Below are 27,060 nucleotides of genomic sequence, written 5' to 3' on the forward strand. Positions count from 1 at the left end.
TTGAAAAAACGTTTTTACATGATAGGAGGCCTACGTTATTTCATTTGGTCTTTGCTTAAATCTAAGCTTTCCCGACGAGTTTAAATTGCTTTCCCCAAAGGGTTTTTTCTTTTAATTTTGTTGTTATATTATACGTCATGTACACCAGAAAGTGTTTGTAGTAAAAACAAAATTTACTATTCCTTGGGGTCTGATGGTTATTTTTGGAAAATAGAACCGAGTCCATAACTTGCACAAGAGAGCAGTAAAAAGATTTGAGGACAAATTTAAGGACACAATGGTATAATTGTTGCGTAATATGAACTGACAGCAATGTTCATATGATAGGCTTCCACAATTTAATTTCTTGGTCTTCAGATCTTTTCTCCTCTTGTTTTTTTTGGTTTTTTCAGATAATCTCAGAACTTTGATGGAAATTAGTTCATTTGGGCAGAGAATAATAATTATGTTTGCTATTTTTGTCTTTATATGTTAGGTTATAGGGCCTAATATTGGTACTTCCTGAAAATATTTCAAATTCTCTCGTGTCTCTAGTTTGAAAACTGTTCCTCAGTGACTAGTGCACTCTTTAGTTGTTGGGTTGTTGTTTTTTTATCCCGAGTCAGAATATCCAAACATCTAGTCTGCTCAAGGTGTATACTGGAATAGAACAGCTTGGCGATGTGTCTGTTATCTTATTTATATCAATGCATGTGCTAGTTATCTCCTAGATTTCATTTTTGCAAGCTATGCTAGACTGTCCTGGGAAATATTTTTCTGACTGGACGAAAATTACAACACAAGGCTACAATAAAGAACGATTGTTAGAAAAATTAAATGTCAAATGCCTTCATATTGCATTACAGCTGTGCTCATCATAGTTTACAATCAGAAAGTATCCGGTTCGGCTTTGGCAGCTGATTCGTAAAATTACTCTTTGATATGATGATTATTAAAGGAATTTGTGAGTAGCTTTGCTCTCTTGTGTAACATACTTGCCATTGAGGTTTATGCAGTATTTTTTCAGTGACTCAGAACAAACATGAAAGGCTTTTTTAACTCGCTGCAAAATGTGAACTTTTGATTCTGAAGACAGAAATGGAAATTCAAGTAATCATTAATATTGAGCTACTCGGGTTCTGTGGGTCCCGTGTACCTTTCACAAACTACAGTAGCCTACAAGTTGATGTGAAAGCAGTATAGAGACCGCTTTACACCAGACTACATCTGTTATATTCTTGGTTCTGTACTTATAACTGCAGAGTACCCTGTTAAACTTCATAGTTAAAGAGTAGAGTTATTCTCAGAAGTCATTTTATGTATGTCTTGCTAAGATTTGGAACGGAATTTTTCAATGTACTTTGATTTATTTTAACACATTTACACAGTGAAGGAGATGCCAAACTGATGACCATCAAAGGTTCCCCCAGCCCAAGATTTATATGTTTAATTAAGTATCCTGTTTCAACAAAGTTCTAAAGTGTTCTCTGGTAAAGTACATATACCTGTCAATAGACTGCACCAAATAAACTGATATCTCTATAAACAGCTCAAAGATTGTTGAAATCATAATTAATCTTTCCTTTTTTAAACTTTTTGGAAAGGAACAAGAGCAATGAATAAAACTCTAAGCTGTCTGGTTAATAGAGAATATTAAACAACTAGCAAGGTTTCTCAAGGTTTTGATGGATCTGAAAGCCAGAAGTAAGAGGGCAAATGGATATAAGAAAAAACTTAAATCCCTTTGTATTTGTAGTGAAGGAAAACACATAAGAACATATGTTCACAACAACCAGATTTTTCCCCTCAGTAGTTAAAGATTGCAAAGTATTGTTGCAAGAGGAGAAAAGGTGAAAAAGAGATATTTTTCAGAACTGCTCAGTAGCTAAATATTATTTTTTTAAATCCATATGTGTCAGTAAGCTAGAACTCAGATTCTCTTGTTCTCCGAAGAACTACCTTCATTTGAACCTGTCAAATTCTAAACCTCCCATCGTAAATGAAGACATTTATCAGCAATCTAGCAAGTCCCACCAATGCGTTATTACCCATTTTGAAACTGTATTAGTAAGGCTTTTTGTACGACTACATTTAAGATCCTTATCCAGTTTGCACCAGATTCTATCTATTTGAAGGATAAGTGTATGAAGTCCCTGGAATCTGATGTGAAAATAGATTTTTATCCATTTCAGTTTGAAGAAATTCAAAGTATTACTGGCTAACTAAGTTCCAAAGTGGGTAAATTTGGATTAAGGAAGTGTCAAGTGGAACCACCTCACGCGTTAATCTTGGATGAGATTAACAGATGTGTTCAGGATGTCTCTCTGTTTGTTGCTCATGCCAAAACATTTCTTTATGAACCTTGAGAGCAATATGTGAAATAATAAGTGGACAAACTATTCATGTTTCAATCACTTTTCATAATTACTTAGCTTAGATACTACTTACGGTGTTTTCCCCTAAAGTTTCTCTTAATGAGCTTTAGTACAACTCTTCAATTGCATTGTATGATGAAGAATAATGAAGTATAACATTACTTTCCGTACTTGATTATTAAAAGATGTTTCGGGATATTTGTTACAAAGAAATATTGGTTTGAATGCACATACATACCCATTTTATTAATTGTGATTTACTATTAAGATTACTGATTGGGACCAGGATTGATTATGGTACTGTTCTGCAAAATCAAGTGAATGACAAAAGAAATAGACAATTGTGCATCTCACACATAATACAGAATACAAATTTTGAAATATTCTGAACTCTTCTGATATCTTTGTAAATGGGGTAGTAAAATCTGAATAAAGCCTTTTAGAAATGCAGTCTTATTCATCATGCTCTTGTCAATCAACTGTGTATAGCCTTACATTGTTCCCATACTTACTTTATTTATGGTTGTATTGCTTGTGAGTAGTTGCTTCATTTTTTCTATGCAATTTCCTTTTCCCCATATTGTCATGGATTTTGTGATATGCAGATCATTTGTAGAGACAACTAAAAGCCTCATTTGTACAATAAATTGTTTATTGTGTTTCTACCATCGAATTTCATTGCCATGATGAGCTGGGCTTGTTTGGGGAGAGAAAAGCATTTGTTTTTGTTTCAGTTTTAGAATTCTTAAGCCCAAGACTGTAGCATATTCTCTGAAAGTAAAAGGTATTTACCGTGTTTGGCTCCAAACGTCTCACATGCTGTACAAAATGGCAAATCTGAAGTCCTGAAGTGTATGACTGTTAGACCTACAAAGAAAGAAGTTTTTTGGGGTGAAATGAGGGATGTAAATACACCTTTGATTATTTTTCCACAAAGAATGTTTGTGCCTGCTGCAAAAGGATGACTAAGATGTCTTCTGTTTTTGATGTACCCAAGAAAACTGCCAGGAACTGTGATTAGAAAATATGGAGTCACGTGCAGCGTAAAGATATAAATCTGATAACTAGATTCATCTTACTTATGTTTTGTTTTCATTTTTGGTCTTCTTGTAGACTAGAAGCTCATCTTATCAGTCTTGGTTGTTGGTTGTTTTTTTTTAATGATTAGGATCGATAGACTATGTATGTGTAAAAAATGAGACCATCCTGAAAATCTATTTGTCAAGAAGGTACTCACTCAGCGTAATAAAATCTGCTTAACTGTTCTCCTTCCCTGTTCTCCTAATCCAGTGCACTATGATGTAATGACTACAGATGAAGGCAGTAGATAGAGTGTGGAGGATGTCTTAGAAGATTGTTTTGAAATATTGAGAGAGACTGGACAGAGAAAAGGAGAAATAAAACAATAGTTGTTTAGGGTCAAAGAGAAGGTTTGAGGAATCTTGAAATGGAAGAATGGAAATAAAACTTCTATTAGGCAGAGATATAAGAAGGGGATACCTCTGCGACTGAATTAATGAAAGAATTTATATTACGATTACCTCTAACCACAGCGCTGATGTTAGTGAAGCCCAGTGAAAAGAAATCTTAATAGTTCGTTAATTGCTGTTCTAAAGATTGAAAAGATGCAAATTAATACACCAGAGCACCTGCTGAAGATTCATGACAGGACAAAATGGGAAAAGTTTTTTAGTGCCCCATGACTAACAACAGAGCGACTTCCACTTCTTTATGAAAAAAGTTCTTTCAGTCAAAACGATTGTGATGTATTGCAAGTATTACATAGCAAATGTGATAGAAAAAATGGTCGCTTTTAAGGACAAGATTTTAGGGGTTTCCAGAATCTTTACCTATACCAAAAGTGGGCACTGCTCTACCTGAGAAGTTTGGTTTCATAGGTGAGTATATTTGTTTGGTTATAGAGAAATCTCTCCTTGTCTTTTAAAGAAACTGAACAAGGGTCTTTGGACTTTACCTTCGATTTTCTCAAAACGGCAATTTTCAGGATAGCCTCCTTGTGCTTAAAAGCGATCAGATATCTGCATGGCCTGAATGGATAGCCTGTCAGAGTGACGGTGATGTTCGATTGTTTCTTCCATCTTGTATGAAACAATAGGTTGTGATAATCTTTCATTTTGTACATATGCATGAACGTTCGTAAATCTACACAATCTCAGATTCATGTACCTCAAGTGGGGTTTGTTCCCTCTCTCTCTCTCTGTTCTCTTCCGACATCATCACATCATGCTAGAGTCAAGAGTTTTTAACTTTAGGTGAGGGGGAGGGGTGTAGATGAAGAGAAAAAAATTGACTGATGGCAAAAGTTTTTGTTCAGAAGGTTTATATTTAATTTACAAAGCAGCAAAAATTTATCAACAATAAGAAATTTGTTACAGATTCATTTAATGCTTGTTATGTCATGAAAACAAATTTTGCTTTCTTTGCTTTCATTGTTGTTATAGAATATCATAAGGACTTCTTTGTTTTTGTAAGTGTGTTTGTTTTCCGTGAGTTTTTCTCGGCAGTTTGTTGGTTTGTTGGGGGGGGTTTTTTTGTGGATGATTTGGGGAAGTTGTTTATTGAATGTGATTGCGACAAGACATATCAGTAGTTTCAGACTTCTGTCATATAGCATGTTAATAAGTTGATAAAACATAACATAGACGTTCTAACATTTCTGTGGTTTGTAGTCTTACTTTTATGAAAGCATGAAAACAAAGCGGAACTTTTCCTACTTCCCTTTTTCTCCACTAATTTTTTTTTTTTAGAACTTTTGTTTTGCCCTGTACTAGATTAGTAATAATCTGTTTGCTTGATCTGTAGTGAGGACAATTAATGTGAATCTGAGCTTGTTCATGAATGTGAAGGTATCATCACCTGCTCCCTCTGTGTGTGGGTTGACTCTAGACTTCAGTGCTGTTCGGTCCCTAGCCTGAACCACGTATGTGACCATCGCTCTCCGAGTGACCAGTAGGAAGGACATGTCCAGCATCATCACAACCTGTCCCAGCATTTGTTTCTACTTGTACTCCATGAATGCTACATGTATGTTTCTACCTTTCTCCCTTCACCATTGACCTTTAAACCTGTATGCTTTATACTTTAGGTAGACAACTGAAGAACAAATCTTTTTTCACAAACATGCACAAAATGTTTTTGCATTAAATTCTTCCTTAATTGAAACATTGACAGTGTGCTGTTACTTCCTTTCTTCCTCCATTTTTTTTATCATTCAACCCCTTGACTGCTCTGCAAACATATCTCATCATACATCTCAATTATCCACTGCCCAGTGCTCAGTAAATGTATCTCGTACAGTGACTAAAAACTCATGTGTTATGGCTTGCTCTACGCAGATCTGGGTATTGGATGAATTCATCTCTTCATTTTTCTTTCCACGGAAAAAAGTTTTACCAATCTGTCTCTTAGAATAAGTGAACAAACGTAGTTTAAAGATTGTGACCTATGACGTCTTGCACACATGGACGGTTCCTTAGCATGTAGGGTGCATAAATGGTTAGCAGTCAAGAGGTTAAGCTGTCAATGTGTATGCAAAGTCAGTTAACGAGTATCTCCTGGAAGGCAGGGTCAAAGCAAAAGGTAGTCTGAGCTGTGTTGGTAGAGTGACAAATACTTTTAATTAAAAATTATTTTTTTTATCGCAGAGTTTTTATGCATCCATCAACACAATTTAGGTCGTTTTGGAGGCGGGCTTCGACCCTACCTGTCAGAGCCAAACCTGGGCTGAGAGGGATGCAACATTACAGCAGTAAGACAAGTTTACTTGATAAAAATTCTCCCACTCAGAAATCGAACTCTGTTCTCTCGCACATGCGACATCAAAGCATCTAACAACTACAACACAGACACCTGTTGAAAAACATTAACAATGTTCATAAAGACAAACATCATATGATATTGACTTAGGTTCAGAATTGGCAACAAGTCTTTCTTAACTTTCTATGTACCTTGAGAGAAAACAGCCTTAGGACACTGTCAAATTCAAGATGTTTGTGTGAACAGGATTTCTTGTAAACACGACAGCAGACAGCTCAGATGAGACTTAATTAGTGCTAACTTGAATCCAGGAAATCGTCTGACAAAGATTTAAAGATGAAGACATTTTGAAATGTTTGAAGACTATATTATATTATAGGGCCTACTGCATTTTTTCTAAAACTACATCTTTTGCTGTACAATTTTCTCATTGTGAGCAAATAACTTTTACAGAGTGTCACAATGGTGAAGAAGTACATGTAGAAACACTTAAAATTCAATATTCTAAAAACTTACTGTTTTTCATTAGCTGTGATCTCCACGTTTGTCAGAATTATGGGAACAACACCATTCAATCAACCATTGTTCTCAGTACATTCAAGTACCGTATACTGAAACAGTATTGCAGCAATGACAAGGTCAATATAGTCATAATCAGTTATTATTCACTCTTATTCTTGAGTGTTACATAATAGCCAGAAGAATTTCAGTCTCTATTTCAAGAACTAGAACTGTAGCACCATGCTAATTAACTGTGGCCAAAACAGTCTTCTCAAAATATTCTAGGACTCTGCATCAGAACTTTTTCATACCTTTCTCTTACCTCTCACCGAAATATTTTCAGTTCCTGTAAAAATTTCAATTGTTTTTCCTGACATAAACCTACTGCACTTCATGTAAACTTCACCCTAAACATACTTTTCTGCTTTAGTTCTAGTTCTATATTTTCAGCCGAGGAACAATTTGATTTCCAAAGTCTCTATAAGTTTTTAGTTTTGAGTTGAAAAGAAGCATATATCAACACTGGAATGATCATTTAGTCTGTGAAAAAGCAGTACACACAAACAGAAACAGCAGAAAAAAAGTTAAGAAGTGGAAACTACAAGTGGTAGATTTTTAGTACTAAACTAACATTTTAAATTTAGTTTATTTAAGCCTAATATTTAAACAGTACCTGTACTTTAAGTTTTGCTTCAATTTTAATTAAAGGTCTTTTCACAACTTGAGTTGCTCACGGTAAAGTACTCAAGCAAGTTTTTTTTATTATAAAAAGTAAAGAAACATTACAACAAAATAGGTTGAGTCTGTGGGTAAAGAATGTAAGTAAAAACTTGTACTTTTACACTTCATTCTTTTATTAAGAAAACAAAGGTATGAAGCATAAAAATAAATACAAAATTAGTGAAATACATAAATATCGCCATGTGGCACTTTTGTTCTCAAGGAATAAATATCTTTGAGCGAAAAACTATGCAGATTCTGAAACAAGTCCAAATATGTGATGCAGCGTGGTGAAATCAGGCGCTCATCAAAATAATCAAAGTCAAAGTGAAGAAACTGGTATTTTTCCGCAAGTTTGTGAATTTTTATCTTATTTTGCTTTTTGGCTCAACACCTTTCTTGCCCGTTTAAGAACACATTTCTGTGTGGATTATACTGAAAACTGTTGATTAAAGGCACAACAAATGTAAATTTTCAGTTTCCACAGACTCTCAAGCTAAGGAAAAAAACTCATCTTTGGCGGCATTTTTCTCACTAATTTTACCTCTGAAACCAGGTGACCCTCACCTCCTTCATTCGCAATTATCTCGACTTCTATTCAAGATAAATGGATATTGTTTTCATCCAAAGCAAGACAAATGAACAAGCTTTAAGATGATACCAATAACTCTACATGCCCAAAAATTGACAAGAGCCTGATTTCACCACATCCTAACACTTAAAAGCATGAAAAGGAACAGAGCAACCAAAATCATGTTCGTTAAGACAGAGGAACCACAATCGTGTTCAGCAATTCTCAAAGTAAAACCTACTCTTTCAGCTGCTATTGAAATATATATTCTCCAAGTGCATGATTACACAGGTGATAACAATTGACATGTTAAAAGATATAAAGTAACAAATTTTAGCAAAGAGCAAGATAGGAGTTCAAAGGGGTCCTATCAACTGATGTCCACAGCCGTCCGTGCTGCAGCCTGTTACGTGCGAACCGCCTACATTCACAAAACCTTCACTGTCTTTAGATGGTACATCTACCCCTTTTACAACTGGGTGGGGTGAGAAATGGAGGTGGTGATGGCAGGTTGGGAGAGAGCACGAAAACAAAGGCTGGGTCTACAATTTCTAAACTGCGAAACGAAAAATAAACAATCAGAGATTGTTGGTCTGCTTCGTCCAACTTCTGGTTTATAACAAATCAGCTGTCCTCACCAAACGGTCAATTCTGTCCAGTTTTATTATTTTAGGCCAGTTTTTTTAACAAACAACAAATTAGAAAAAAAAATTGTAAGGCAAAATAATTCTTTTTAAATTTTAAAAAAAGTCTCCGGACGGCTCCGGATAGCAATTAGTAGGACCTGTTAAAAGAAATAAAAACATCCCATTGACACACATTTCCAGAACGGATACCACCCTCTTCAAAGTTTCAGTACAGTACATTTAGATCTAGTCACATATCACTACTTTTGAACTTCAGCTACTCTAACTACTCTAAGTAGTCTAGTCACATTACATACTAAAACATCTCATCTCTCTTATGCTCCACCGAGTAGTCTAGTCACATCACATACTAAAACATCTCATCTCTCTAATGCTCCACCAAGTAGTCTAGTCACATCACATACTAAAACATCTCATCTCTCTAATGCTCCTGGTAGTCTAGTCACATCACATACTAAAACATCTCATCTCTCTAACCAGCACAAGGAACACACTAGAGAGTTTATGGTCACTCCTGCTCTACAGACGCACATACTAAATATGTAGAATATACGACTTCATTGGTGCTCATATGACCTTATGCAGCTGCGAGCGCCGTAAAACCTCTATTAAAACTTTTAAAAAACTACTTCAACCTGTTCAAGGCCAGCACTTCACAGGGCTGACAACAATTAGGACAACTTTAAATGTCGTTTTAAGATATTCTAGACAAGTCAAGGGATACTACAGGCTGACCTCATTAATCCAGGAATTAAAATTTCCTGAAATTCACTCTGCCAAAATAATTTAAAGAAGGAAGGCTCTTATTACCCTGTACAATGTTTTCAATACTAACAAGACTTCACATGGGAAATAATTTCCTTTAAAAGTTTCATTTAACTTAGATGCTGAAGCTCTTCTATCTTGCTGGATTTTCAGAGATAGGCTGCTTCAACTTCAACACTGTCTGTCAGGGCCAACCAAAGTTTTGTTTTTGCTTTTGTTTTAGTAAGAGTTTTACGGCACTTGTAACACAATTAGGTCATATAAGTGTTGAAGATCAGAGAAGCTGTAAGAGAATAACAAACACAAAAAAGGAGGAGAGACAAGGATGATAGATGTTTGATAGAAAGGAAGGAGCAAACCACACCAGAGCACCCACCAACCACAGCTGGGTGAAACAAAATTAAATCCCAGAAGAAGAGATACTGGATAAAACAGATTTCTCATGTCAGAAACAGCAAAGAGCTTAACCATTACACCACAGACACCAATCAGTCAGACAAGACAGAACAGAAAAGCTTATTTCAAAAGCGGAGCACTTGCAACAACCCCTCCTTCCTCTTTTCCTTGCTCTGTTTTCCTTCCACAGAACTACGAGGTAATATCTCAGGAAGGGAATCAATCAGGCTAGAAACAATTTTCTGCACATCGGTCCAGCTCAAAACCGACTATAATTAATTATAGCAACTGGTTTCCTTCCTATCAGAAATCTTGTGCAAAGATAATAATGTGTTAAAAGCCTAGAAGAAAATAAATATCTGGTCGATTATATTATGACACGTGCTTCAAGTATTAAGTTAACAATATGGCTTCTTTTGTAAAAAGTAATTTGATAACATACATCTTACTCCACTGTCAGCACTCTAACGATCTTTCAATGTAAACATGAGGAGACACCTTTAAGGATAACGCAACCTAACGGTGCATTATAGCCCCTCAAAACTTAACGTTACAAGAATTCAAACTGCAGCTGCAGTCAATAACTTAAAATCACACTGAGGTATTTCATTTTTGGCAAGAGCACTTGGAAAAAAACCGCTTGCCGATTAGTGGTTTTGTGAAAACTTGTATATTAGTCTATTGGCATTTAACACTATTCCCCCACGACGGTAAGAAGTCGTCCCTTTTTTTCACAGGAGGCCGATCGGCGACAGAGTGATATAGCATGTGCCACATTTGTATCCTGGTCCATAGGGATAAATGTTGTGCGCTATGCGCACTGCGTGGATGTAAAGTGTTACTGCAAATTTAACCAACATCCTCTTTAAAAGTAATCAAATTTAAACTTTGTCAAATCCTAGTCACAATATCTTCAGTGAAAAAGAGTCGGAGGTTATATTTCCAAAATAGACAACTTTCTGTGGAGTAAAAGTTCGAGTATCGTAAGTAAACATGTGAACAAGAAATATAGCACTAATAACATACCATGCAAAACTGTGTGCAAAGATAAAATATGTAAAAATCCTATAACAGAATTAAAATTCGGTCGATAATATGAAAAAAGCACTATTAAAATCAGCAAACTGGCATCTATCATTAAAAAAAGTTCTCCAGATACAAAAATATATCAGTATCAACTGTAACCCCTCTGATGAAGAGGACATAAAAATCATCCTAAGAATGCTCATGAATTTTGAGCACGGGGGGTGGGTTCACAAGATGAAACGAGCCACTAAAATCAGTGGATCAAACTTGTATAGTTGCAGAGAAAACATTACCAACACTCTTTGGTGGTTATCAAAACTTTTTTTCTAAAACACTTAAATTCTAAAACCTGAAATTACAGACAATAACAAAGTACTCTTGTAGGCTACAACAATTTTTTTCAAAATTTGAAACTAAAAAGAGAAAAATAGATGAAAGAAGTACAAAATTGGGACTCCGTCATAATAATACATTATTATCAATAACATACTGCAACATTTCAAGACAAAATACTAGTGCACTTTTAGGCAATAAGACAACATGTGTGACCAGTAACAAAAACAACAAAACAGTCGATAAAATGATAAAAATCAGTTTCAATATTATAATTAAAATCATGTCTTTCAAGACCTATTCCCTTGTGGGGAACATAGATCTATCACATAATTATAAATACCCTGTGTCAATCATGTAAGACAGAAACAAGGGGACTGCATGCATTCATAACATGTTTAGTTGGCTCTAATGAGGATGTCATTATGAAAATCCAAACAACTTTTTCAAAGTCAAAAGACTCCAAAAAAAACCCTCAAAAAAACCCAGAAGGCATCTAGAGTTCGAATTGATTTTTCAGGGATGAAAACAAAAGTAAAGAATTTTTATTTCATGTCCAGGAGTATACTCTCGTACAATGACTGTGATCTTCAATTCCTCTCAAATCATTTTCCCAAAAATACTTTTCTTTAATGATCAACTGATATTTATAGTGCACAGTAGCAACATGCACCTCACTCAACCTAGGAACGATGGATGTTTGGAAAGAAAGAAGGAGCAAATTACACCGTAACACCCGCCAACCATCCACTCTGAAAAGGTGGCAAAAGGGTGGTACCAATCATAGCTAACATGAAGTCACCAGCTTTGTGTAAAAACAGTAAGTACACACACAAACCAAATGCCCAACACTGCAGTGGAAACTTTGAGACTGATGTCATGGTGGGTCCTTTAGCAGAACACCCTAGGTCTTACATACCAGAGTATACATGTATACGAGTATGAAAGGCTGTTGGTGTTATGAGATATGAAATTACATAAACAAAACATCTTCCTTCACAATAAAGATCAATCAAAATCCCTCTTGCATCATGTTCAAGTTTTCCAAGTGAAAATTTAGAAATACAACGTTGGTGCAAAACACGTTTAAGTTTTCTGGCATACTTGACACTTGCATACTATTTACCTTGAAAGTAGTAATTTCGGACATACACAATTTGCAACTTTAAAAGCTCACGCTATTCCTTTGGTTTATAGTCAAGCTTGCATTGATAAATTTTTAACAGATGCTGTTATTACTGCAACAACACTGAACATCTTAAAGTTAAAGATACAGTAGTACGCTCTTGAAACCATCGTGCATCAAAATCAGGGGGAAAAAGATGTCAGGCAAGCTGAAACTCAGCCACATTAGAGAAAACATACAAAGATACAAAGACTGAATGAAAAACTGAGTGAAAAAATCTTCTCTTACTTAAAAATTAACAACCCAACCAAGAGTAAAGCTGCCTCGCAGACTTACTGACAAAACTGGTCATAAAATGATATGAATTATAGTACTATTTAATCTAAAATCCATTAGTTTCAACTTTCACTTGCTTCTTATTCCCTCACCTTTCTTCTTCATCATGAAAGCAAGATAAAGATGAAAGCAATAAGGCGTTAGAACAGAAGAAAAAAAATAAAGCCCGTTGTCTCATACTATGGTATTATAGAGTAAAAATAATGTTTGCTAAGATGAGTTATGCCACCAGGGATGATACGTGTGCACTTTTAGGTATAGTAGCCACGGCAGAATAAAACATTCAGACATTGATCATTCTTCATGGTAAAATTTAGCATATATTTAGATAAATTATTTGCAGTTACAATTACCGTCCTTTTCCAGGATATTGTATTATTAATTATACAAAAACAATTGGCATTTTAATAAAACATGTATTTTCCAAATAGACTGAAAAAAAAATTTGCACACAGTATAACTTTAAAACTAAAAGCAGAAGCCACTTCATTGATTAAAAATCAAAACACAGGTTGTCATGACAATAAAAAATGAGGGAGGCCACCATATCTTAAGAAAACATTGTAGGCTATCAAGCACTGTTCCGAAACCAACGACCATGGCTTCAAGAAATCACAGCACAAACAAACATATCTCAAAGAGTAATCCACAACAAAAGAGAAAAGATGCACACGGTGCAATAACTTAAGGCAACACACCGGTTTTTGGGGTCCAGTTTGGATCCAAACAATGGTTTTTGGTTCTTGAGAAACTTCCCTTGAAAATTATGTGCTAAATCGAATGGCAGTACTCCCAAAGCTCTATTTCTAACAGAAAGCTCCATAAAGTTTGTAACATTGTGAGCCAATACAACGCTTCAAAACAATTTTCAGATCTTTTTGCCCCTTTCCTCAAAATGTTCATTTCTTGGCTTTAAAAGCTAAAAACTCAAGAATCATTCAAGATAGAGACATGAAATTTTGAGGGTACGTGCACCATGCAATTCAAAAAGAAATGGCGCTAGCTTGTTTTTATTTTTGAAAAATTGTATTTTTAGTGATTTTTCTACTTTTATATTTTGACTATTTTTGTCATTCGCTAATATGCAAGTCTTCTAAAGGTAATAAAATTATTAATATTTACAATTTTAAGAAAATCTAGCACCCTTTTCATAAGATTTGTGAGCAGATTACAATTATGTTATTCGTTCGTAGATAGCATGGATGATTTTTTTAGTTTTTAGCTTTGGAAAATGGTCCTTCATATAGCCCAGTTTCATTCTAATTTGCCATTTCTGTGATTCTGTAACTGACAATGATTCCCAAAACAGAAAATCTTTCATCTTTGAATGGAAAACTTTGAGAAAATGAGAAAAAAACAAGTAAAAATAACTTAATTGTAGATTTTGGTGATAAGAAGTAGAGTGTGGCCTTAATTGAGGAAAACGTCACCGGCCTGTGAGGAGAACACTGTACGGTAATCTCTTAGACTTAGAGACACTACGAAACTACATCACAAATTATGTTTTAGTAGCAATGTTCAAATCTCTACCTGACCTCCTGCTTCACATTTTTTCTGTGTTCCCCTATTTCTTACAGAGAGCCACTGAAGATCATAGGAGATCCTTCAAAACCATTGACTTAGGTGAGTTTCTTTGACATATTTTCCAACTAGAACAAAGGGACCCTTACTTCTTGAATGCCACTTGAAAAGGGACTCCTGATTAGTTACATTAACTAAAGTTTCTACAATTTTGGGTAGGAATTAATTCAGAATGTTGATCAAGCACTGCACTTCTTCTACTGACAACTGGCAACTTGTCTTCAACATGTACAGCGTGCTCATGAGCCCTCCCACTTCTTTGTTCTTATCTGAACAGACTAATGGTTTTGATTTTCCGATACTTTCATCATCAGACAGGGAGAAAAATAAAACCGGTTTAATAATCCACCAATCAGAAATGAATGAAAAGAAAATATCTAATCATAAAGTTGATAAAGCTGACAAGCCCCAATCCTTTGACCCACACAAGTGATATAAGGGGGAACTGCTCCTTGATTTAAAAAGAAAAAACATTTGATTTTTTTTACTGTCAATTTAGCCATCCAACTGTTCTTACTACCAACTCATCCGTCAAGTTCATGAAATAACAAAATGAGTAAACACACCCCTTAAACAGAACATTTTGGCAAGCCTTGATGTGATATTAAATAAATAGTACAGAGTGAAATGCACGAGACAGTCAACATGCCCTCCTGCTGTGAGAAGCAGATGTTCTTAATCAGAGTGGTGATTTTCACCAGTGCCCCTCAACCCCATAATCCTCACATCCCACCCGTGCCCCAACAAATAATTCAGAGGCATCACTGTGAAACCAGGGGTTATTCAACATAATGAAATCGAGGAAAAACCATTTTTCCCCCCATAAGTAATTTTCATTGAATTTATCTTTATTGGCTCCTCAATTTCATTTCCATTTAAAAATACATTTCTGTGTGCATTTTACTGAAAAAAGATTGATTTAAGGTACAAAAAATGTAAATTTTCAATTATCTAGGACTCTCAAAATTTGGAAGTCACTAAACTTTGGGGCGGCCATTTTCTTGTTAATTTAACCTCTGACACCACGCGACCCCCAGCTTCTTCAATCACATACATCTTGACTTATATTCAAGACAGAAGTTTGTTTTTTTTTAAAGCAAGAAAATTAAACCAATAACTTAATATGCCTAAAACTTGACAAGCGCCTGATTCCACTGTTTCGTGAAGCAAATAATATAGTCTAAAACCATTAAACACACAGATGATTATAACAGAAAATGTTTGAAGCATATCAACATACTGTACACGACACTTCAATTCTCAAAGCATCATTTCACACCTGTGTTGAAAGAACAATGACGCTAAATGTCAAGGAATGTGAACACAATTTTGAATCCCGGTCATTTCCCTGATGACTAGAAGTCAACATCTCAAGTTCCTAAACTCATAAAAAAAACATTCAACAAGATAAATAATAAGAGGGTTCCTTTTTACAAAGCATAACTATTTCCATTATCTACTCAAATTATGTATATAAATTTACACACTCACTTATCTTAAAAATTAACGACTGAAAGCATACTAAATAACTTTCCTATTCAACTAGCCATGTTGTTGGGAAAAATAATGAACGGCATTTCTGTACAAAACATTCATATCCAATGTAAGTAAATACAATTATGAGCAGCACACACTCTTAGCTACAAGTCCAGTTTGACTCAGCATCCTCTCATATGCTGTGTGACCTCCAAAGCATTTTGTATTTTGGTTTCTTAGCAGGAAAATTTCAAAAGTACTGGTCATAAAAGTTTTGACAAAATGGGAAAACAACACAGGCTTTACCCTTTTATTCAACAAATGGTTACATATATATATGAAAAAAATGAGCACTTATTTCCCTTCTAAACAAATCTTTCACCTGTGTTGTCAATAAAACATTATGCTTTATGTATCATAGCGAAATGGAATAAATACGGTATGAAAATTCACTTTTCGGCTACAAATATTTTCTTCAGACATAATCTTGTTCTTCGTCATCCTCCTGGCAACAAAATATTAAAGCTACATAATTATTCCCCAATAGGAGAAGTATTAAAATAATGTCAATAACAATGCCTCCGTTGGTAATAACATTTACAGACAGACAACTCCATATAATTGCCAATCTAAGGTTTGCGTATGAGGTACCATTGTGAGTTTGTAGATTTTCAAAAAATCTGTGAGTGAAGTAAAACTTTGTCACATCTGTTCTCAAATCTCTAGAAGTTTATATTATCATCGTCATTCAACAATGTAGAGCTGGGTATGTCAAAATTTTGTTTAAAATGAAAATCAAGTACATTGAATAGTTGGGTGAGGCACATCAATCAGTCCTTCTCTAATTCTTAACATAATGTTCTGCATGAAATATAAACTTCTGCTTCTCCTAAAAACCTTATTTTTATTATATTTTACATTTGACAATGATGAAAGACGGTGACGATATGTGGTTTGTACGCTATGCAACTTAAACCATTCCTGATAATCATTTATATGTATACAAACAAAATATTTACACAACTTACACATTTCTGTCCCTTGAATCAAAGCAATAGTATATATATATATATATCTCAATGCAAGGCAGAAGAAAAACAAACCCCAAAATCTGATCAGTCATCACATGTACTATAACCAAAATTACAAGAACAATTTTTTACAAATCAAAATTGATGAATATAGAACTTTCAAAGACAGAACGATCAAATGATGCCATATAGGATATCAAAGTGTCAAACATGGAAACAATTTATAAAAGCTACCTCTGATGTTGCCGCAAGAAATCACAGAGGTTTTACAGAAGAAACTACAGCCATCACAGATATTGTTAAAAGAAATTTTTAAAAAACAAAAGAAACCTGAGAAAAGAGGAAAAAACTCAGAAAAACAAAACAAAACACTTTTTTTTTTAAAAACCTGAAAGAAACGGAAAACCCCACAAGAAGGATGCCCATCTACAGAAAACTGGCATTACATAAAGGTTGTTTATTATTCTTCTCCTTGGTATAATGGGTCGCTTTTAAGCACAAGGGGGATATCCCGAAAAATGCTGTTTTGAGAGAATCGAAGGTAAAGTTTTTGGACCCTTGTTCAGTATCTTTAAAAGACAAGAAGAGTTTTCTCTATAACCAAACAAATATACGCACCAACGAAACCAAACTTCTCCTATAGGTAGGACAATGCCCACTTTTGGTGTAGTTCCAAGATTTCTGGAAACCCCCAAAATCTGGGTTAGCCCGCTTGTCCTTAAAAGCAACAAATTTTACTAGTCATAAAAATTATGATTAATATTGCTATTATTGTCGTCATTGCACTTATGCAGACTTACAATATTCACTTTCAACTGCCCCACATACCAGATAAAGGAACAATTTCGCAAAGCAAAGTGAAGTCATTAGCACCTCACCCCCATGCGTCTGATCAATCACCAGCTTTTAACTTAATGTAAGTCAGCTGCTGGCGAATACATGCACTTCCCACCCATTAAGCAGAAGTACAAGCTCAAGATTCTCAAGCCAACAAAAGTACACCTACAACTAAGCAGCAATGGGAGTATAGGCTTCTGCTATGGCTATTGTATACAAACCAACGTAGGAAAAGAGCTTCAGCGAAAAGTATAAGGTGTGAGGGAGCTTTCGGGTAAAGTTATGGCAGAGTGTGCATATAATTTTAAAAATAAAGACACAGTTATCAAAGACATACATAAAATGTTCAAAGATGAACATGACTTGAGCAGGAAGAGTTTCAGGAGTTTACAACAGCAGCACAGAAAAAAGCAGTAATGCAACATTGGTAACATTATGCAACTCCTTTAAGAGTCCTTCAACTTTTTATGTCCTTTTTAGTTCTAGTAAGAGTTTTCCAGCACTGGTGACAAAATTTGGTCACACAAGTGCCAAAGATTACAGGTGTTACTAGAGAGTTACACAAAAAGAAAAAAAAGGAGAGATAATAACAACAGATATTTGATGAAAGGAAGAACCAACCACCCCAGAGAGCCTGTCACCCACCCGCTTTTCAAATGTACAAGCTATCTTTTAATTTATGTGAGAAAAATACTTATTACAAGAAAACATTTCTACAAGGCCAATCATTTTTACATTGCCTTAAACAAAACAGACTGATAGAAATAGTTCACACTTCCTTCCCCAGTTGATTCCCTAACTTCCATTGAGGTAATTTCTGGTTCTGTAAAGTTCATTGAGGATCACATTGGTTTGTGTGAGACACAAACAAGTATATTTTATATAAAATAAGTTTAAAAAACTGGAGTATTAACGAATACATTCTTTTACAATATGACAAACGAAAGCCATCAGTCTATGTTGCAGTCAAGGTGACAGTTTACAGTCTTGCATTCCTTGACCCCAGACCCCCCTGACTTCACAGCAGCTTCCACAACTGACCAATGAATTCAGCTTCAGCTAACCATCCCCCTCCCATCCCCAACTGGACATTCAGCATTTTCATTCAATATTTCCAGCCTTTGTTGCATTGAGTCAAATCGAGACTCTTCAAATAGACCTGGCTCATTCTTTGAGCCATAAGCTTACTCGATATTGATAAACAAAACTTGTTTCAACACAGAGACAACTAAACGACGCTCCCTACAACACTGCTGCTGCAACTCCCAACTTATTCTCTATTCTCTACAGGCTGGTGTGCTGCATATTATGAGAAGAATTATCATCCACCAGTCGCTGATCTCTGCCGTCCACCACTTCACTCACTGTGTATCTTTCACTGGGCTGTCCAACCACATCATCAATACCTGGGTGGACATCGTAACATATTGAGCTGTAAATGATGTATGGGTCACATGGCACACACAGCTGTATGTTTTTGGTGGGGTGGAAGAAGGCGTAATAGAGAAGTTGAGCTGTTATGTGCAGTACAAACAGGATAAGAACAACTATAAACCCACCCAAATGAAACCATGCTCCCAAATCGGGTGAGAAGCGGAACCAGAAGGTTAACATGAAGAAGTTTTCAATATAAACTATAACATAGAAAAGAAGGAACCTAAAGCGTGTGCGCCCTTCCCTCAGATTTAAAAAACAGAATATCATCACATATCCACAGATGATATTAAAGGCTCTTTCTAAGCAGCTGTTCTTGTAGAAAGTCGTCTTCTGCATCATGAGCCAGCCAGAAATAAATACCCAGTGAAACACTAATGGTCCAAATACCCAGAACCTGAAAGCTGATCCAAACATAGCAATACACAGCACCCTGCCTCCGATTTCACTGGCTCTCCACACAAAATAGAAAGGTAGGCTGGCTATGGACATCTTTGCTTTTTCCTCATGCGAGTTCCTCAGAGACTTGTGATAGGAAACTAGAGACACAGCCAGGCTGGCCCAGGAGGACAGTAGAGCAGCTGCTCGCATCGATGCTGAAAAAGGAAAGAAAAGACATTATTGATCTCTGATGGGAAGTTTGTTTGACCATCCAAGTGATGACGGCCGATTAAATAGGCCATAAGTCTTGTTTTAATGTGTCACGGCTCATTTAATTAGTCATAATTTCAGTTAATTTATCCATTTTCATTATCATCAAACATTTTAACTCCTTCACATGTACATTCTACTTTCTGAAAATACATAAGTTTTTTTACTTTTACTTGTCTCAAGCATTTTCCCAAATAAAACAGTGAAATCATATAATTTCCTCTGACACCACAGGACATTTGTTTGCGACACTTGGAGAGGTTTTTTTTTTTTAATGAAAAGGTAATATCTGCATATTGTCAATGGGAAACTCTAACCTTGCAGTGGAGTCCACTTATAACGAGTCCTGAAATAACAAAAAGTCTGTTACAAAGACACTATTCTAAAACCCTGTTTTTTTCCTTCTTTATCTTTGTAAATAAAATACTGCTATAGCTCAATCAGACAAACACGTGAGTCGGTTATAGCGGAATATTGCTGTTGCTGTGCACAGTGCATAGGCCAATTAATTATACATAATGTAAAACCTCGCAAGTTGAGAAACTTGTTGGTGAACTAGCGAAACAAAGAATGGGAGAGCCCACGTGTGTCAATAATGAAGGCCGGAGCGAATGAGTGGGGAGGGTGTGGTATGCGCAGACCACCAGAACGCATTGCGTGATAGGCCAGCCTAGTCTAGATTATCTAGATCTAACATGCCTCTCACTTCTCCGATGCGGGGATGAAGAGGACACAGTGATTTGATGGATGGAGGGAATGTGTGACGTGCACAAGCAGACGGAATGCACCACAGGGTGTGGTGTGGCGGGGGACAACACAGCAGGCGAGTTAGCCTAGAGCCCTTTCTTTCTGATCGCCAACACCGAGCTGTCAACATCGCTAGCGCTAGAGAAAGAAACCTGATTCAATTTTTTATCAAGTATGACCCAAAATCAACATCAGAGGAGATAACAAAAAGAAATAAACAGAACACCAAACTCATAAATTAGGCCTACTTTATTATTTCCATTGAATTTATTATTGGATCCCTCATAACAAGAATCTTGAAGTAACAGACATTTTGCACCAGTCCCCTTCCTCTCATAACAGGATTCCACCTGAACACTGATTTTCAGAAAAGAGGAAAATTTTCTTATTATCTACCAGAATTTCTCATAATTTTGTGTTGGATGTTCTTTTTACACATAACATTATTACCAAATTGAAATAACGGTTGTGAATAACATAATTTGAGACCCAAAAAAAAGTGTTCAACCTAATTTAGCGGACACAGGATTAGTCAGACACTGAACTGACATATTTACAAAGTAATTTTTAAACCAGTAACATTTACTGACATATTTACAAAGTAATTTTTAAACCAGTAATATTTACTGACATATTTACAAAGTAATTTTTAAACTAGTAGCATTTAGCTCTGCTTTCACAAGCCTACCACCCACTGTCTGTTAAAGATTGAAAAGTGCATGCTCATTTAAGATTCTTCAACCGGAACAATTTAATAATCTCTTTACAGTTTATATAGAAGGTTAACAAAGCTGTTCAAGAGGGATTCTGCAGCATGGAGCAGCCTCTAATTGCAGGATGGGGTAAAAATCCAACAGGAATTCTAGCACTCAGTGAGCACAGGGTCAGATATATTATATCCGCTAAAAACCAATGCTATTCCATCATGAAAGTTCTTCACTCTACCCACATTACTGTAAACTGACAATGTACTCACAAATGGAAAAATAAGAGCCTGTGTTAAAAAACTCCTTTCTCTTATTCAACATTGTGATTATAACACAAGTGAGATTGTGAACTTACTGCCAACCACATCCTCTTTAGGCTTAAGGACCATCACAATGTACAGCTGCCAGGTCAGCTGAGGGGCAGCTTCCAGGAAGCTCTCAAACAGTCTCAGCAAGCAACTGTCTACATCCTCATACAGCATAAAGCGGTAGTACCTCCTCCGCTCCCTCTCTGTCAGTTTCTTGCTCTGACTCATGTGACCACAGTACAAATATTCCACTATTCTGAAAAACAAAAATATATATATTATATATAATATATTTTCTTTTCACACCCCCCCCCCCCCCCCCCCCAAGAGACAGCACGGTGAAGAGTCCGAATATTATTAAATTATTTTATTTGAACCGCGACACAGCGTTTATACAGTACAACCTGCATATTACAAATGTTGCATAATCGGTTTATCTTCGCCAAATTTCAGGGTGGTAACAAAAGCGAAAGTAGATCTTGATTTTCCTGATCGAGTCTTGGTGTCACATGCACTTCCACCTGCCGCCATAGCCGCCTTTTCGCGTGAAACGTACTCTCGGACAGGGAAAAGGTGAACGAATATTATATCACAATCGCGACCGGCAAAAACGGAGTCATGTACCGGGGCTAGGGTTCACTGAAAAGTCTTGCTGGCTTCATCACTCAGTATGCAGGCTAATTTACGACCGTTTACCAAATTTTTACTACCTTCAAGGCAAATTTACGACCATTTACGGCCTTTACGACCAGGGTGTCGAATTTACGACTTTTTTACGTCTTTACGGCTTTGCTGGAAACTCTGATATATATTTAAATAAAAAACAATTCACTATTCTGAAATATAATTTTTTTTTACAATTCATCACGCAAGAAATATACAGTGTGCATTGTGATAAATGCAGAGAAAAAAATGAGCACATTTTTCTTTTCCCATGGAACAAGATGATATTGAGATATTGATCAGAAATATTATTATACATGATGTTAAGGACAAAGTTCTTCTGAGACCAGATACTTCACACGGAAATACTCTTGTAAATACTGTGTAATAGTGAATTTTAGGACTTGACATTAATCAAGACCCATTAACAAAGACATGATCAGGAGTTTGTGGAAGAAAAAAACAAATAAAATTCTCCTATTTAAACCATTATATTATGTTTCCATTTTCGTTGCTGTGGAGATGCAGATTTAGATATATTACATTTTAAAGGTCATAACACAAAATGAAATTAAAGCCAAGCATGGATATATCTCAAACACATCGGGGTTTACAAATATGTTCAACATATATCCGTCAGCAATCTGAGTAATTCATATAATAACAAAAAGTAAGAGATTGAAGAAAATCAAGGAAAGTTTACAACTGTTTTCTCTTCTCTGCATTCATAAAAATGTATGCACTTTAAAGAAAAGGGACAAAAGGATGGAAAGTGCATGTATGTATATGTGCCTTGTTCTGTGAAGCAAAAGAAAGCAAGACACCTGATCACGATTATGATGATATACTCAATTCTGGAAAGAGCATGCCATCCATCCATCTTGTGTAGTCACTTCCCGGTTCATAACACTATGTTCAAACAATCAAACACACTTCTTGTACGAGCAAAAAAATACAAAATTATACATCACACACCATGAGGCCCAATGTAGATCTAGCCTCACAGTCCTTAACAAGTGGTCAGGTGGGTGTAGTATACCCAGCTGTTGGGGAAAGGATTTGAGGATTTAATGACATATTTTTTAGTTTTAGTAGACGTTTTACGGCACTCGTAACTGCATAGAGGTCATATGAGCATGAAAGAACACACATCACATATATTTAACATATATATATATGTATATATATGCACTTTGTTATCTTAAGTCCTTGACAGTCCACAAGTTTACCTCAGAGAATAAAGGTGTTAAAAAAAAGAAAGACAAATTTTTAAGATCACAGACCTGAAGTAGGCCTGATTCCATTAATTTTTATTACAGTAATCTAATCAGACTGGTTCACCTAACAGTGCTTTTTCCCATCTCATGAGTTCCATGCCTAAGCAGAGATAACAGAACTAAAAAGCATATATTACTCCACAAAAATTGAGTATCAAAATATCAACATTTTTAAAATTCATACCTGACTACCGGTCCCATCTGAAGCGCTGTGAAGAATATCCTGAGAAACCATACCCGTGTCGGTGTGATATATGCTTTCTTTTTAGCTTTCGTGAGCCTATCAACCACTTCTTTTTCTTTCCTGTAATCAATAATATACCAGTGGAGTCCTAGAAAGCATGTAACAAAGGAAGGGAAAAGAATCAACCCAGTAGTAACACCACCATAGTCCCACATTTTCTGATTAAAATAATGAATGGCAAGTTCGATATCAGTTCCTATATCAATAAAAAATATAACAATGGCAAAAATGCCAATGAACATATCAAGACAGCCAAATGTTACTGACGGCTGAAAAGTCTTTCTTGGACGTTTTCTAGATCTACTTGAAGACTTCTTCGGTCGAGATTTTAAATTTCCTTCTTTCAAAATGCTATGATGTTGAGGATCCCCTCGACCAAGTCCTTGATCTGTATAATCATGCACAGAAAAGTCTTCATCTCGTGCCACACCCATGTCCACAAAGTCAATTCCATCTTTGGGAGAAGGAGGAGAAACTCCATGGGAACCAAAATCAAATTTCTTTCCACTAATTTTGCTGACACCTGTGAGAGGTTCACTCGCATCGGCATCATCATTGTCATCTTGACATCCAGCCAACCTACCGCAAGACCTACCATTTCGTGGGTGATCATCTGGGAAAACAACCGAGGGCTCTTCAAGTAACTTCCCTTCTTCATCAGCAAGGTCTTCCCCATCACTTTCTGATTCATCTATAAAACAGGAAGTAAAGTCATTTTGCGTGCAAGCTTCTTGGTCATCGGCGGAATCCATCTTCCTGTGAAACGCATAGCGTTTCGTGAGCACAGTCTTTGTACGTGCTTTGCGCCATAAGACAGATCCTACCCCACCATTCGATGCCATTTTACGTTTCAGAAACCTACATTAGGGATGTTGAGGGGAAAGACAGGAGCAAACAGGGCTGTTCTGATTGACGTGTAAGTACGAACAAAGTCAACCATAACAAACATTCAGCTGGCCGTCGCCATTGACCCTAAACCTTTATTGCCAGATAACCAACGGAGCAATGACAGAAATGAAGAGAAAAAATTGAACATGCTCTTTTTGCCTATTCAAAATAGATCATGAAAATTATTCAACGCACTGATATTTTGTTTTTTTCTTTGATACAATAAAGGTGAATCTGTCCTGTACTTACTAGATCTATAACGAGTTATCAAATTTTAGTTGCCAAATTTCGCAATTGTTATACTTAGTGAACACCAATGTGGCAAGAAGGAAAATCTACACTTTTTCTGGTAAAAAATAGAAGAGCGGTTCTTATAAGACAGAACTTTCTGGTCGGATATAACTTTCTAGTTTTCAATTTATATTTTATTAAACTTGGATTTGCTGGAGTTGTTTATAGATTTTTGGGGTGAGTGTAAACTTTGGTATAGTTTTTATTCATTTTTGGGGCAGGGTTAATTACTTACTATAGTGCTACAGTCTAAAACGTATGATCAAATATCTCCTCAACTATCGAACAACTCGCACAATGACTGCTGGTTATCAATGTCTGTCACCAAACTTTGGCAGCCATTTTCTCGTGTCGTGACAAAATATTTAAGTGTTCATTGTGTGTGTGTGTGTGTGTGTGTGTGTGTGTGTGTGTGTGTGTGTGTGTGTGTGTGTGTGTGTGTGTGTGTGTGTGTGTGTGTGTGTGTGTGCGTGTGTGTGTTATTGTTTTTGTTATTTTAAAGTTTATTCTATTTTTTTAGTCGAAATTAATGGTGTGTGGAACTGAAAATGTAACTTGAAGTATTATTTGCTCCGTTTTTTAACCATTGGTGATAACATGTTATTATTAGGCTACCTGCTTATTATTAAAACACACTGGGCGCGTACGAGCGCGCATCACTACTGAACAAGAGTGGGTTGCCCATCTGTTTTACTCTTTAGCAAAGATAGTACTATCTTTGCTCTTTAGTTACCCCATATGATGGTATGCAAACATCTGTTGTCCTTATCTCTCGTTACCCCATATGATGGTATGCAAACATCTGTTGTCCTTATCTCTCCTCCTTTTTTATGTTTATTACTCCCTTGTTGCTTGTAACACCTCTAATCTTCCTCAGTTACAGGACCTAATTGTGATGCAAGTGCCGTAAAACGCTTACTAGAACATAATCAACAGCTCCAGGTGGACAACCAACAAGTCATAGTCATAAACTTCAAACTTGCTCAACAGAAATTTATCAGCGGCAGGCGCATCCAGATGCAGTGCAATATGATAATATCACTGCGGCGTCATGTGATCATTCCGAATATGACACTGATGGTGAACTGCAGAATGGACAATGTCTGTACGCCGCGACGTATGTCAAGATATCTGTCCATCCCTATTCTCCTACACTGACGGACAGGGAGGTTGAAGACTTCTTCAGCTATGTTCACTGTTGTTTTAACCATCTGTCTCCGAACGTTACGTCTACGGAAAATCATTCACGATTCTCAATGGACTTACGAGTCAACAAACTGGTGAATGAATGGTTCTTCATAGCGCTCTGGTCAAAGTCTATAACACAGTGCCTTCTGGGCTACATGAGCTCTGGAACAACTTCAATGAGATGCCGCCATGTACTGAACACAGAGCCCGAACACCCCCCGGCAGGAGTGAAAATCTGGCTGGACAATTTGTGAAACGTGCTGACAAAATGAGCTACTTCTCGGATTCGAGCCTTATGGAAATAACTCGTACATCGCACTAATATAGGAAGTTTTTTCCTTTAACATTCATTATAAAATAATAAAAGGTATGTTATACTTAAAGAATATGGCATCAATTAAGAAAAAAAATTACGAATTTGACTCTAGTGTCGATGTTTGGCCTATATATCGATTTGTGGATTGCAAGAAGTAACTCATTTTGTCAGCACGTCTCTTATGTATCCCTCGAACCCTCAGTCAGCGCTTCTCGCCACAGCTGACAATACAGAAAGGAAGCTCTGCGTCCAGTTGTCGCACGTAGCCCTTGACCTGAACGAGGACTGTTCTGGGGAGCTCCGCACTCTGCAAGCACACATGCCAGATCTGTATGTCAGCTGCTTGACATTTGCTGCTGCTGCTGCGGCCGGCCTGACCCATAGCTCGACGGTAGTGGTCAGCCAGGCAGAGGTTAGCCTGCTTGTCGGTTGCTTTGCTCAGAGAGAATAATTATTTCACAACGATGATAATATAGATAATTGTATCATCTTTTCCTACATGATTATTGATTCAATTATATTTGTGTTCACACATAATACAAACAGACAGATATATATATATATATACATATATCCAGGAGAAAGTTGCATTTGAAAATAGCAAAAGTTGCAAAAGGTTGCAAGAATATCCGCAAAGTGGTTGTAATACAGGAATAAAAGAGACTTGATTGTTTCTTCAGACTGAGACCTGCGCTTACAGTTAACGAGCAATTTGTAGAGAAGTTTCTCTACACGTCTACTGATGTGCATGTGGAAAAAAATGTAGCGCAAAGCCGCACCAGATGAGGAAGCGATGGCACAACATCGTGTTTACGATTGATTTAATTTACTTTAGAACTAAATCTTGCTAGAAGATGATTCAGTCCAAG

At 36.3% G+C, this 27,060-nt stretch overlaps 1 protein-coding gene across 1 annotated transcript; it reads right to left on the reverse strand.

Moving 5' to 3' along the window:
* Positions 1-17,804: 17,804 nt before the first annotated feature.
* Positions 17,805-24,579, reverse strand: LOC101854110 (XK-related protein 6). Its single transcript, XM_005104829.3, has 3 exons — positions 23,449-24,579; positions 21,372-21,580; positions 17,805-19,507 (listed from the first exon to the last, which is right to left on the reverse strand). Exons 1-3 carry the CDS (start codon positions 24,348-24,350, stop codon positions 18,762-18,764), a joined length of 1,857 nt encoding a protein of 618 aa, XP_005104886.1. The 5' UTR covers positions 24,351-24,579; the 3' UTR covers positions 17,805-18,761.
* Between the last annotated feature and the right edge of the window lie 2,481 nt (positions 24,580-27,060).

This window comes from Aplysia californica, unplaced genomic scaffold, assembly GCF_000002075.1.
Source record: "Aplysia californica isolate F4 #8 unplaced genomic scaffold, AplCal3.0 scaffold00438, whole genome shotgun sequence".
In the NCBI taxonomy this organism is placed as follows: domain Eukaryota; kingdom Metazoa; phylum Mollusca; class Gastropoda; order Aplysiida; family Aplysiidae; genus Aplysia; species Aplysia californica.

What these genes read in the sequence shown, in the direction of transcription:
- LOC101854110 (XM_005104829.3), bottom strand. Translation starts at nt 24,350, where the DNA reads ATGGCATCGAATGGTGGGGTAGGATCTGTCTTATGGCGCAAAGCACGT. An exon ending in CAGATGGGACCGGTAGTCAG is followed by an intron (nt 21,581 to 23,448) that starts GTATGAATTTTA and finishes TTTGTTTTTCAG; the next exon opens with AATAGTGGAATATTTGTACT. An exon ending in TAAAGAGGATGTGGTTGGCA is followed by an intron (nt 19,508 to 21,371) that starts GTAAGTTCACAA and finishes TTCCTTTTTCAG; the next exon opens with CATCGATGCGAGCAGCTGCT.